This window comes from Zea mays, chromosome 2 (assembly GCF_902167145.1).
Source record: "Zea mays cultivar B73 chromosome 2, Zm-B73-REFERENCE-NAM-5.0, whole genome shotgun sequence".
NCBI lineage: Eukaryota > Viridiplantae > Streptophyta > Magnoliopsida > Poales > Poaceae > Zea > Zea mays.
The window spans coordinates 80281705-80293737 of NC_050097.1; the positions used below are offsets into that span (position 1 = coordinate 80281705).

The 12033-nt window shown below is 48.5% G+C and overlaps 1 protein-coding gene across 1 annotated transcript; it reads left to right on the forward strand.

The window, feature by feature from the left end:
- Positions 1 to 6053: 6053 nt before the first annotated feature.
- LOC109944005 (cytochrome c oxidase subunit 2) lies at positions 6054 to 8167 on the forward strand. The gene is made up of 2 exons (XM_020548348.3): positions 6054 to 6941; positions 7734 to 8167. Exons 1-2 carry the CDS (start codon positions 6137 to 6139, stop codon positions 8126 to 8128), a joined length of 1200 nt encoding a protein of 399 aa, XP_020403937.2. The 5' UTR covers positions 6054 to 6136; the 3' UTR covers positions 8129 to 8167.
- Positions 8168 to 12033: the final 3866 nt, after the last annotated feature.

The following is a 12033-nucleotide window of genomic DNA, read 5'->3' on the forward strand; positions in this document are numbered from 1 at the left end:
TCGTTGGCGACGCGGTGCTGGAAACCCTGGGGCAGGTGACGTGTTTCTCCGGCCGGGGGTTGGCCCGCCCATACCTGCCCGACGTCCCGGCGGATCGGCTCAAGCGCTCCTGCTCCCTCGTCGAGCCTGGCCTGCGCCCCGCGGACTTGCTCGAGCCGTGGGTCGTGACCCCCCGCCGGAACGGGGACCACAGCTAGCTCCCGCGGGATGTCAGCGCGAGGCACCGGCCTAGGGAGATCACCGTCCTCCGGCATGCCGAGATGGTTTCCTTCGGAGGGATCCCCTAGCTCGACGTGGAAACATTCGCGGCTTGGGCCGCAGTCCTCGTCGTCAAGGCTGCGGCTACCGTCGGAACAGTCGGAGAGGCAGTAGTCACATGCGGTCATAAAGTCCCGCATGGCACTGGGGTTGCCAAATCCAGAGAAATCCCAACAGGTGTTGGGATCGTCATCTTCCTCCGACCCAGAGGGCCCGTAGGTCGAGACGTCCGTCAGCCGGTCCCAAGGCGACCGCATACGAAACCCCAGAGGGGTTGCACTCGCCTCAACGAGAGCGCCCGCCAAAGCAAGGTCGCTAGGCGGGTTGAGGCCGAGTCGAAATGACGTAGGATGGGAATCAGTCGGTACCTTTTGGTCGACGAGGAGCGACATAGTCACATCGGGGACTGATTGCACCGTTGTCTCAGGTACGAGGGCGACGTCCTGCAAGCTCTCCACGAGCGTGCTGGCGTCGTCCACTTGCTCGGGATTGGTGTGTCGCGGGGGGACGATGCTCGCCTTCGTCTCAAACGCGAGGTCGACGCCTGACGCGCCCCCCGTTGGGGTGCTGGGGACGTCGATTCGCTCGACAGCCGATGAAGCGCGGCCTCCCGCTTGGCCTTGGTTGCCTCGCCTCCTCCTCCGTTGGCGGGGGAGAGGACGGGGCGAGCTCGAATGTTGTTCTTCCACCACGCGGGGAAGATGTCGTCGATTCCGCCGCCGGCGGGCGGGTTGTCGGCCGCCATTATCGTTGTCGCGCGGCGGTGGAAGGAGTATCATGTCGTAGCTGCCGTCTAAGGACATGAACTCAAGACTCCCGAAACGGAGCACCGTCCCGGGCCGGAGAGGTTGCTGGAGACTACCCATCGGAGCTTGACGGGAAGTTGTTCGTCAACACGCAGCAGGCCCCTACCTGGCGCGCCAACTGTCGGCGTTTCGAGACCGGGGGGTCCCTAAGCCGACGAGTGAGTGTGTCGCGTGCCCCAGCCCAGATGGGTCGAGCGCGTGGGCGAGCGCGAAGGGGGGAAGCGAGGTGGCCGGAGACGGGCGTGAGAGAGGTGGAAATCTCGCGGCCTTCGTGTTCGTCCCGCGCCCAGGTCGGGTGCGCTTGCAGTAGGGGGTTACAAGCGTCCACGCGGGTGAGGGAAGCGAGCGGCCCCAAGAGAGCGCCTGTCTCATCCTCGTCCCCGCGCGGCCAACCCTCTCTAAGAGGGCCCTGGTCCTTCCTTTTATAGGCGTAAGGAGAGGATCCAGGTGTACAATGGGGGTGTAGCAGAGCGCTACGTGTCTAGCGGGGGAGAGCTAGCGCCCTAAGTACATGCCAATGTGGCAGCCGGAGAGATCTTGGCACCCTGCTGGTGTGATGTCGTGGCTATCGGAGGAGCAACGGAGCCTGGCGGAGGGACAGCTGTCGGAGCGGTTGAGTCCTTGCTGACGTCCCCCTGCTTCCGTAAGAGAGCTGAGAGCCACCGTCGTCACAGGGCTTGCGGGGCGCCATCATTGCCTATCTAGCGGAGCTAGCCAGATGGGACACCGGTCTTGTTCTCTGCGGCCCGAGTCAGCTCGGGGTAGGGTGATGATGGCGCTTCCTGTTGACGTGGCGGGCCTGTGCCCTAGGTCGGGCGACGTGGAGGCTCCTCCGAAGCCGAGGTCGAGTCTGTCTTCCATGGCCGAGGCCGAGCCCGAGCTCCTGGGTCGGGCGAGGCGGAGGTCGTTCGGCAGAGGCCAGGGCGGAGTCCGAGCCCTGGGGTCGGGCGAAGCGGAGTTCGTCGTCTTCTGGGGCTGAGCCCGAGTCCGAGCCCTGGGTCGGGCGGAGCGGAGTTCGCCGTCTTCCGGGGCTTAGCCCGAGTCCGAGCCCTGGGTCGGGCGGAGCGGTGTTCGCCGTCTTCCGGGGCTTAGCCCGAGTTCGAGCCCTGGGTCGGGCGGAGCGGAGTTCGCCGTCTTCCGGGGCTTAGCCCGAGTCCGAGCCCTGGGTCGGGCGGAGCGGAGTTCGCCATCTTCCGGGGCTTAGCCCGAGTCCGAGCCCTGGGTCGGGCGGAGCGGAGTTTCCTATGGCGCCTTCGGCAGGGCCTGACTGCCTGTCAGTCTCACTCTGTCAAGTGGCACTGCAGTCGGAGTGGCGCAGGCGGCGCTGTCCTTCTGTCAGACCGGTCAGTGGAGCGGCGAAGTGACGGCGGTCACTTCGGCTCTGCCGGGGGGCGCGCGTCAGGATAAAGGTGTCAGGCCACCTTTGCGTTAAATGCTCCTGCGACTCGGTCGGTCGGCGCGGCGATTTAGTCAGGGTTGCTTCTTAGCGAAGGCAAGGCCTCGGGCGAGCCGGAGATGTGTCCGCCGTAAAAGGGGGGCCTCGGGCGAGACGGAAATCCCTCGGGGTCGGCTGCCCTTGTCCGAGGCTAGGCTCGGGCGAGGCGTGATCGAGTCGCTCGTATGGACTGATCCCTGACTTAATCGCACCCATCAGGCCTCTGCAGCTTTATGCTGATGGGGGTTACCAGCTGAGAATTAGGCGTCTTGAGGGTACCCCTAATTATGGTCCCCGACAGTGGTCAACTGACATGCGCAGCCAAGAATCTCTTTTCTATCCACCCACGAGCCAATCAAAGCGAGAAACGAGGGAAAACACCTTTCCTCTGCTCATTCGAAATTGGATTCTCGATTTATCTGCCACTCCTTTCGCCAGGATGTGGCGGGAGTTTGAAATTGACCAATTTAGATCTCTTTTTTCTCTGTACTTTACACTGATTTGTGTAACAAGTCGCTGAATCCGCTCTTTAATACTGGGTTATCATCGACCTCACCACTGGGTGTGCAATAGATTTATTGGAGTGGAATCAATAGGAAGACAAGGCTTTCAAATATGGAAGAAGTGGGCTGGGCGGTAGAACACCATCTGAACTAATTGGCATACCTTGCTTCTGAAGAGCTAACCAAGGTTTATGACATCGTGAACGATAAGCGAGGATCTAGGAAGCTTATCCAGGGGTTCCTTAGACGGAGGCAACTTAAGTCTCTGATCATTTAGGCGTAGATATTTCACAATTCGCTTTTGACAATGGATTGTGGATTACCGGGAAAACTAAGACATTTACATCATCTCCCTTAACAGAAGAAATAGAAGCTCGAGGTATCGACAGAGCTGAGCAAAAGCACCAGTGCGTATGGTCCACGTGACTGATGGATGTGCAAAGCTCCGGAATCTCCTACGGGGATGATGATCTCGTACTAGGATGATGCGCTTTGTTTGCATTCCCTTCGAGCACGAGACAGAAAGAGATAGCAACAATTCGGGCTAACAAAGGGACTAGAACCGACTTCTTCTTCTTTGATCTTACCTATGATAAATGAGAATCCGCTGTCTTGTTTGGTTGAGGATGAAGCATATCGGAAATAATAGTATTTCAATGGAAATCCTGTTACTACTTTACTTTCACTTCACTTTTCATGGCGAGATAGACTTGACTCTCCATCTTCAAGTGGTCTTGGCCGATAGGCGTTGTTGTGGCGAAACGACATATATCTCCGTTGTTCGGTTAGCTAGCTACCTGACGTGATAAGGCTACTAGTTCCCTTCACTCGTGCCTACGGCGCACTTACCCATAGCTATTGCATGCAAGCTCAATCTTCTATCTCGCATTGCTACACGCTCGAAACCGCCAATTCGCTCGTATTGCTAACGCAACCTATAGAGTTTGGGGAGTGCGGCGTGGGGAGTATGATGGACGAAGGAGTGAGAACGACTGACGATAGAGCAGGGGGGCTAGCCTGAATTCCTTCTCCTTTCAGGAGAGCATACCTTTATTTTATTCTATTCCTTCGACGAACAATGTACTGAAATGCCTTTTTTCCCCATCCCGCAAAACCGCTTCTTCTGGCAAAAGCCACTTTGGGCACGTCCCACCGGAATTGCATTGCCTGGACTTAGGCTGCTTTCAGCCAGACTGGCTAAAAAGTGCCATAGCTCCAGTGATCCCTCTCCTGTGCTAAGTCTTTGTCTCAATGACTGCGAGATTGCTAAACAATGACTCAATAGAATGCTAATTGATGAGGCCTATCCTTCCCCTATTTCTATTCTGGTAACCCTTCTTTAGAGCGAAGCAAACTCCACGGAAATCCGCTTACCGAGGAAAGAGAAGTAGCGGGAAGGGTGCCCAGCAGTCACTCATATCATGGGATGCACTGGCCACTCCACCTCATTGGCAAGGATGGTTCAACCAGCCATCAAGCAATCGTTTCTATTCTCGATCCAATAAACGGCAGTAAGATGAATGAAACCTTTGTCACTCACAAACCAGAGACCTTTCCAGCTTTCCTAACAGAGGGGAGCACCGGCCCGGTGGAAAAGCAAGAGAAAAATCGACTTCTTCAAAAGGAGACCACTATCTTCGGCAAATCAAATATAGATCGAGTCATGAAGCAGGCTCACTACCTGGAAAGCGTAGATCGACACCGGCAACTCAAATGAATATCCCCTCCCCTGTGGGATCGAGTTTCTAGGGCTTGCTTGACTTGAGGAAACCACTATCTATGACGACTCAACCGACAAGCTCACTTGCTTTCGATCGAGATGGATTTCTAGGGCAGGGCCTATTCCCTTAACTTACAAGAAAATGCGTATTACAATGATGTGATGATTTAGGTTCTCTGGCGTATTGTGCATGCCATGATTGAGGAATCAACGATCCATCGAGGCGAGGCTATCTATATAGTACTGGAATAGGGGCAAGCCCGGCACACTTAAAGCCATTCCAACAATCTTATTCGTCGTAAGCCCTTCTAGCAGGAGCTGAGTAAAGGTCCGCTCAAGGCCATGGAAAGGCAGATAGTACTTGATACAGGACGAGCCCAGTCTCTATCTAGTACGATATTCTGGTATGTTTCACTGAATTGGCATTTCTAGATACCAAACAAGTAAAAAACAGCAAGTTAGTTAGCTCAGTTGGCATAGGCGAAAAAAAGAAAAGGAATCAACGATAAATCGGGGAAAGAGCCGCAAGCGCGATATCATCTCTATATAGGAAAAATGGATTTTTCTTATTTTATAAAGTTATGGGACCCTGGCTTTAAAATCTTTCTTTTTTCTCGGCTCGAAAGAGAAAAATCAAAGTCAGGTAGCCGACGAAAACCGAAATAGCACAGATACAAAGTAAAGAAAGTATACACGCGATAATAGATAGATATATATTATATATAATGTTAGAAGGAGCTAAATCAATAGGTGCCGGAGCTGAACTCGTATTCAGAGATGGAGGAAATCAAGTCTCATGTTGCTCCTCAGAAAATGCGTATAGTATATAGTAATAGTAATAGTAATCTCATTGGCCCACTAGATAAGGATGGGACAAACGCTCTAGTGTATGCGAAACGAGCATTGCGTTTTGTCCGAGAAGTTCGTGAAAGAGTGCTCGTTACATCAAAAGAGATGGCGATGATCTGTCAAATCGACATTGTGTCGGTGTTCAGTCTCCCGCTCCTGTTCTCAACTATACTATGGCTTTCGTTACTATACTATGGCTTTCGTTGGGTAGAGCACGGGAGAATAAAGTCTATAGTGTATGCGTTACTGTACTGGGAAGCTAGCATTTTTTCTTGTCATGGAATCAAGTCTATTTGTTCGAATGTTCTTTTTTTCGTTTCGTTGGAAAAACCAACGCCGACGTCAAGAATGGATCAGTCTAGTCTCCTTTCTCTTTTGGGAGCAGAGCTGAAAAAGATGGACAAGTACGATGATATTTTTATTAACGGATAGAAAAATGCTATTATCAAGTAGTAAACCCTTTATGATTGCAACTTGTGGGATGCCTGGAATCCCACTAAATCGAGAATCGGAATCGGTGGAGGATGTGCATAGGGTACTCCGAGCCCTCCCCTTATTTAGAGAAATGGAAGGTATCTTGCGTGAGAGGAACCTGAATCTCCCGTCAGTACAGGAAATAAGCGCTTTCCGTGTGAATCTATTCTCTGGTATCCGGCGTGAGAGTGCGATTGCGGACTACGACGCTTTTTGGCGCTCCTTACTCGAGGAGATTCACACACCTCAGGGACGTAGTTGTTTTGGTCAGAGAATACAAGATCTGCACGCCCGAATGTCTGCCGAGGGCAACTGGGACTACTTGATTGCCCAACAAGGCAGAGGGTATTTTGGTAACCTACCTAATCTCAACAGCCCGTTGGATCAATATCAATTTGGAATTCACCCAATTCTGGATCTGAATATTGGTGAGTACTATGTCTCATTCACAAATCTATCCTTGTCTATGCTACTCACTCTCGGTTTGGTCCTACTTCTGGTGCTGCCAATGATTCTTCGTTCATTAGAATGTCGATTCCTCACAATCGCTCTTTGTGATGCTGCGGAACCATGGCAATTAGGATCTCAAGACGCAGCAACACCTATGATGCAAGGAATCATTGACTTACATCACGATATCTTTTTCTTCCTCATTCTGATTTTGGTTTTCGTATCACGGATGTTGGTTCGCGCTTTATGGCATTTCAACGAGCAAACTAATCCAATCCCGCAAAGGATTGTTCATGGAACTACTATCGAAATTATTCGGACCATTTTTCCTAGTGTCATTCCATTGTTCATTGCTATACCATCGTTTGCTCTGTTATACTCAATGGACGGGGTATTAGTAGATCCAGCCATTACTATCAAAGCTATTGGACATCAATGGTATCGGAGTGCGCCTCTTAACGAGGGTGATTTAAGTGCAACAAAATGTACCGGTGGTTCGCGAAGCATCTGGCTTACCGGTCATCTCCCATTCCCGTCGTCGAGAGACTAAAAGAACTATAGCATGCCAGAAACGGGGAGTTGAGGTGGTTAGACCTATACCCCGAAATGCTCCCAGCATAGGAGCCTATGGTTCCATTCTTGTTATTGCTGGAGGTACACATACCTCTTCTCGGTGTGGTGGAGCGATATACGAAAAATAGATGCTAAGCCCGCAATGTCCGATAACGGGGCTTCAGTAGTGAATTTATCGGCACCACAGCAGTGGCATACAACTTTGGACCTAAGGGCCGGCCCCGTTACCTTTCGGAATGGGGGATCCCCGTTGGCAACAACCACGGTAGTAGTTGCGGAACTACTGGGCCAAGAGAGGACAACCTGTTGTTCCTGCTCCTCCTTCTTCGCTTCGGGGACGGAGGTCATACGGTAGGTAAGAGCACGCACAAGCACTTGGCCGAAGGGGACCAACGCTTCTACTCCTCCACCGAGGAGCCGTTCTTGCGAGAAGCAAGGGATGTCGTGAACGGTGGGAGGTCAAAGAAAGAGAATTGACCTCTGAATACAGTGATCCTATGATCAAGATAGACTCCGTCCTTTTTTTAGATAAGGGTGACTCAAGAGGGGGGAGAACTACCTAACTAAAGAAGAATAGCGCTCTTTAAAAATAAGAGTAGGCGTGGAGAGCTTTTTGCGGGGAAACTTGCAAGTCAAGTTTGGGGGGAGGCGGGCGTCGACCCAACCTTATGAGTATTCGGACTATAACAGTTCCGATGAACAGTCCCTCACTTTTGACAGTTATACGATTCCAGAAGATGATCCAGAATTGGGTCAATCATGTTTATTAGAAGTTGACAATAGAGTGGTTGTACCAGCCAAAACTCATCTACGTATGATTGTAACACCCGCTAATGTACCTCATAGTTGGGTTGTACCTTCCTCAGGTGTCAAATGTGATGCTGTACCTGGTCGTTCAAATCTTACCTCCATCTCAGTACAACGAGAAGGAGTTTACTATGGTCAGTGCAGTGAGATTTGTGGAACTAATCATGCCTTTACGCCTATCGTCGTAGAAGCAGTGACTTTGAAAGATTATGCGGATTGGGTATCCAATCAATTAATCCTCCAAACCAACTAAACCGGGGAAGCTGAAGCGGAAATGCAATTCTCGGGTGAGGGAAGGCTTCGCTCGCTCGCTCAAAAAGCTCTAACGCTCGTTTACGAGTGGAGTGCATAAGCCCTTATTGAAGTAGGGCGAGGCCTTACTACACGAGCTCGTAAGTAAAGCACGGAACGAGCCTTGTCTACGAAGCTTCGCTTCATCATCTTGCTTGCTTCTGCTCGTAAGTAACGTACCACTCTTCTTGTCTTCTCTTTGAAACCGTCGATCAATCCTTATCAAGAAAGAGAGATTTTAAGAACTACCTCTACCCACAAGATAAAGATATTGGTTATTTCCGGCTTTCCTTTAGGAAACAGAAGCATGAGTGAAGTAGTACGATACCAGGAAAAACCACAGAAACGTATGATCCAAGGAATGCTAGAAAGTGCCAGAACTGGCTATGCATAAAGAAGACCGAGCCGGAGCATCTAGATGAGATTCCACCAGAGCAGACTTCTCCGCCCCCGGAAGAAAGAAGAATTTCCAATCAAACCCAGAGGATCATCACCAGTCAACCGCAAGGAAAGGAATAGTACTAGTTCCGTCTCCCCTATAAAAGTAGGCAACCCTATTATTCGGTCAATCAAGTGATTAAGTATGATTCATTTCTGAGCGAGCGTCGAATATACAAAACTTTCCATCTCCACCGACAGCAGATTTCTATCTTGCCATTTCAATTTGGCTCTATGAGAAGCTTGTATCTCCAATTGGGACTTGTCTTCCCAGTAAAACATCACAGGGCCCACTCCTCTTGCATTTGACCCTCTCTTCCTGCAAGCTCCAACTTCTAAGGTTCAGTGAATTAGATAGTTCTCCGTCTATCTCTTTTTAGATTTGATGTAAATCACGGAGAGTTCATTGCGAAACTCTTTAGTCCGATTTTCTTAGAGCATAGAAAAGGTATAAGTAAGTCTGTGTACTCGAGTCAAATAGCAGGACTAGTTCTGGCTTCTCTATCCCGGATAAGAGATTCAACATAGCTTCGCCTGCCTTCGTGATTGCTTGTGTAATACAGAAAGAAGAAAAAGAGTTGTGGGATGCAAGTCGAACTAGACTGAATGTGCCAGGCTTCTATTTATCAGGGCCACAAGTAGAAAGTGAGTGGAGGCAAATGTTGCATGCAATTGACTCAGATGTCCCTCCAAGTTTTCCCTGGAACCAAGGTCATAAAAAGATGTATCTAGAGTGGGCGTCGGTTGACTTTTCTTTTATGGGTGGGTCAAACCTAGCCTAGACGAACGAGTGGATAGAAGCAAGGCTAGCCGCCCTAGTGCTTCTAACTCATTGGAACACGCATGGACAGAGTGCCAGGCAAGAAAACCGGAGAGTTTTGGCTTTGGTATGAGCTGCTTTGAATCAAGAATCAGTTTGGTTGAGTTTTGAATGCGCCATGAATAAGAAAAATGACGGGGCATAAATGCTTCGTACACGTACACCTTAGAGAAGGAGAGCGGGGTAAAAAGCAGCCAGCCAAAACATGTCAAGAGTCGTATTTTTATACAGATAGATAAGTAAAAGAAGCCGGATGTCGATTTCTTTCGCCTAATCTTTTCCTCTACTTCCAGTACCCTAGCCCACAGTCAATCCCACACTTCTGTTTGTTCACTTCCCCTATCTTCTGAATGCCGGATTAGGATGATCGCATTTAGAAAAGATGCCTTTTCACTTGAAATCCGAGACTTGACTTCTACACCAACGCAAGAAGAAACCTTCCGTACTTTGGCGCAAGTGAAATTACCAATGAAGGTGAATCTATCAGAAAGACAATAACGTGTTGACCAGAATTGACTGATTGAATCGATTCTTCTTTCCCACTGATTCTATATGAGATCCAAATCGAGTCACCTTTTCCAAGGCTGCTTTGATTCGCTCTTCTACTACTCATACTCATACTCATTGCATTGTTGTTTGTATATGAAAGGCTATAGAATGACATAGTTGATCGAGATGTGCGTCTGCGAAGAATGAACTCTCCTCGTTCTACATGAGTCGATTCTTTCTCTACCTACCTCAAATTCAAAGGAGATCTGGGTAAAATAGTTTCTCGGACTACAGTGAGAGAAGTGGATCTTCTCGTTCCCAGGCGGCGAGGGTCATCGGTGCGCCTCCACCTCACCTAAAGGAAGAAGTTATTTCATCTATAAACCTAGTATCTACCCGAATCAGCAGAATTTCTGTAAGGCTTACCGAAATGGAAGAGAGGTCTAGACACGGGTTATTGGTGATCGACTAACCAAATCTGCTCACTTCCTGCCTATCAAGAAAACGGATAAGCAGGGTAAGTTGGCCTAATTGGTAGATAAAGAAATATTGAGGCAGGATTTGGATTTAGAGAATCAAAAAGCAATCAACCATCCCCAAACAAAGTGCTGCTGGAGGGAAATGCTAAAGTCCCATTCCGAATTCCATTAAGGTTGTATTCCTACTAAGAAACTCTGGGCTATACTCTACATCCCATCCCAGCTCGTAAGTAATCCTATTTCTGTATTAGCCTTTGAACAGCATGGGCCATGAAAGGACCGGAGAAGGAATGCAGTAGGATGATTCTATCTTTCCTATGTATGGGGCACACGATTCTCTTTCCATACACTAGTAAAAATCCAGAATAGGGCGAGGGTACCTAAATATCCATCCAGAGCGAGTAGCGATTCTTTTACTTACTACTTTTTGAAAGATTACACCTTCGACTATCTCTAAGCACGCATGTCCCACTATCTATATGTGAGAACAGGCTGTAAGCACGCATGCCCCTCCTATCTATGAAAGAGAACAGGAATTCGCTACACCAACATATCTAGCGAGGGAAATAACTCCTTCCAATCTACGAAAAGAGGGCACTACGAAAGCTAATTAGTCAAACCAGCACCAAAATAGCGAGTGAGTAACAAGCACTATTTTGACCATACTCTCTTGTCCTTAGATTAATACTATTTCTTTAGCAGTCAACTCACTATTTGCACTCCTTGCATTCCATGAGCTTTTCTTTCATTTCAATAGTAAGCAGGAAATGCGAATAAGAGAAGGGTAGAAGAAGCGATCTGCGCATTTCTTTATTTCACAACGGACGTTAGATAAATCATTTCTTAGGTATGCTACATTCTTTGAAGAAAGAGTAGGTTATTACATTATGTCTAGTTGTTGAACAGGGCCCTTGCTAAAAACAGAAATAGTTAGATTATATTATGCCCATGCTTTATTAACAACACAAGTGAAGATAAATAGTAGTAAGTAAGCTTTCTACCACTAGTAGTACTAGTACTATGGTTGCTTTCTACCACTAGTCGTAGAATCTTCCTATTCCACTTATAGTACCCCTGGGTGTCCAATGGTTAGGACCAGATGTAAGCTTGTATCAACAAGTTTTGTATAAGATTATGAGATGTAGTTGAAACAAAGCTTTGCTCCTATCATAGTTTTGTTGTTTCCTATTGTTTTGCTTCCTTCAATTACCCAACAACTGGTATCAGAGCACACTAACACTAGGAACCTTCACGGTAAGGGATTATTAGACCACTATGAACACTTGTAATTGGTTCATTCTACTTCAGGCATGGTTCACTCTAGTTAGTGGAAGAGTGTACAACATAGGGATTGGTATCAGTCACACATTTAGGAAATAAAGTAAAAAGCCTCCTATTCCAATCAAGCAAGAAGTTGTTTGTACCGCCCTAGCATGTTAATAAATACTCTTTATCTAAAAAATAAATTCCTAGAAGAAAATAAAATCTATTAGCATTTAGTGACAGCAACATAGCTTTCCACTTTATGATGGTATCTTATATCTTACAGTGCCTAGATGCACTGTGATCTTTGTGTTGTATGAGTGATCTTCTTTAGCTTGCTTCTTCAATCCCTCTATCCAGTCATCATCTGCATAGCTT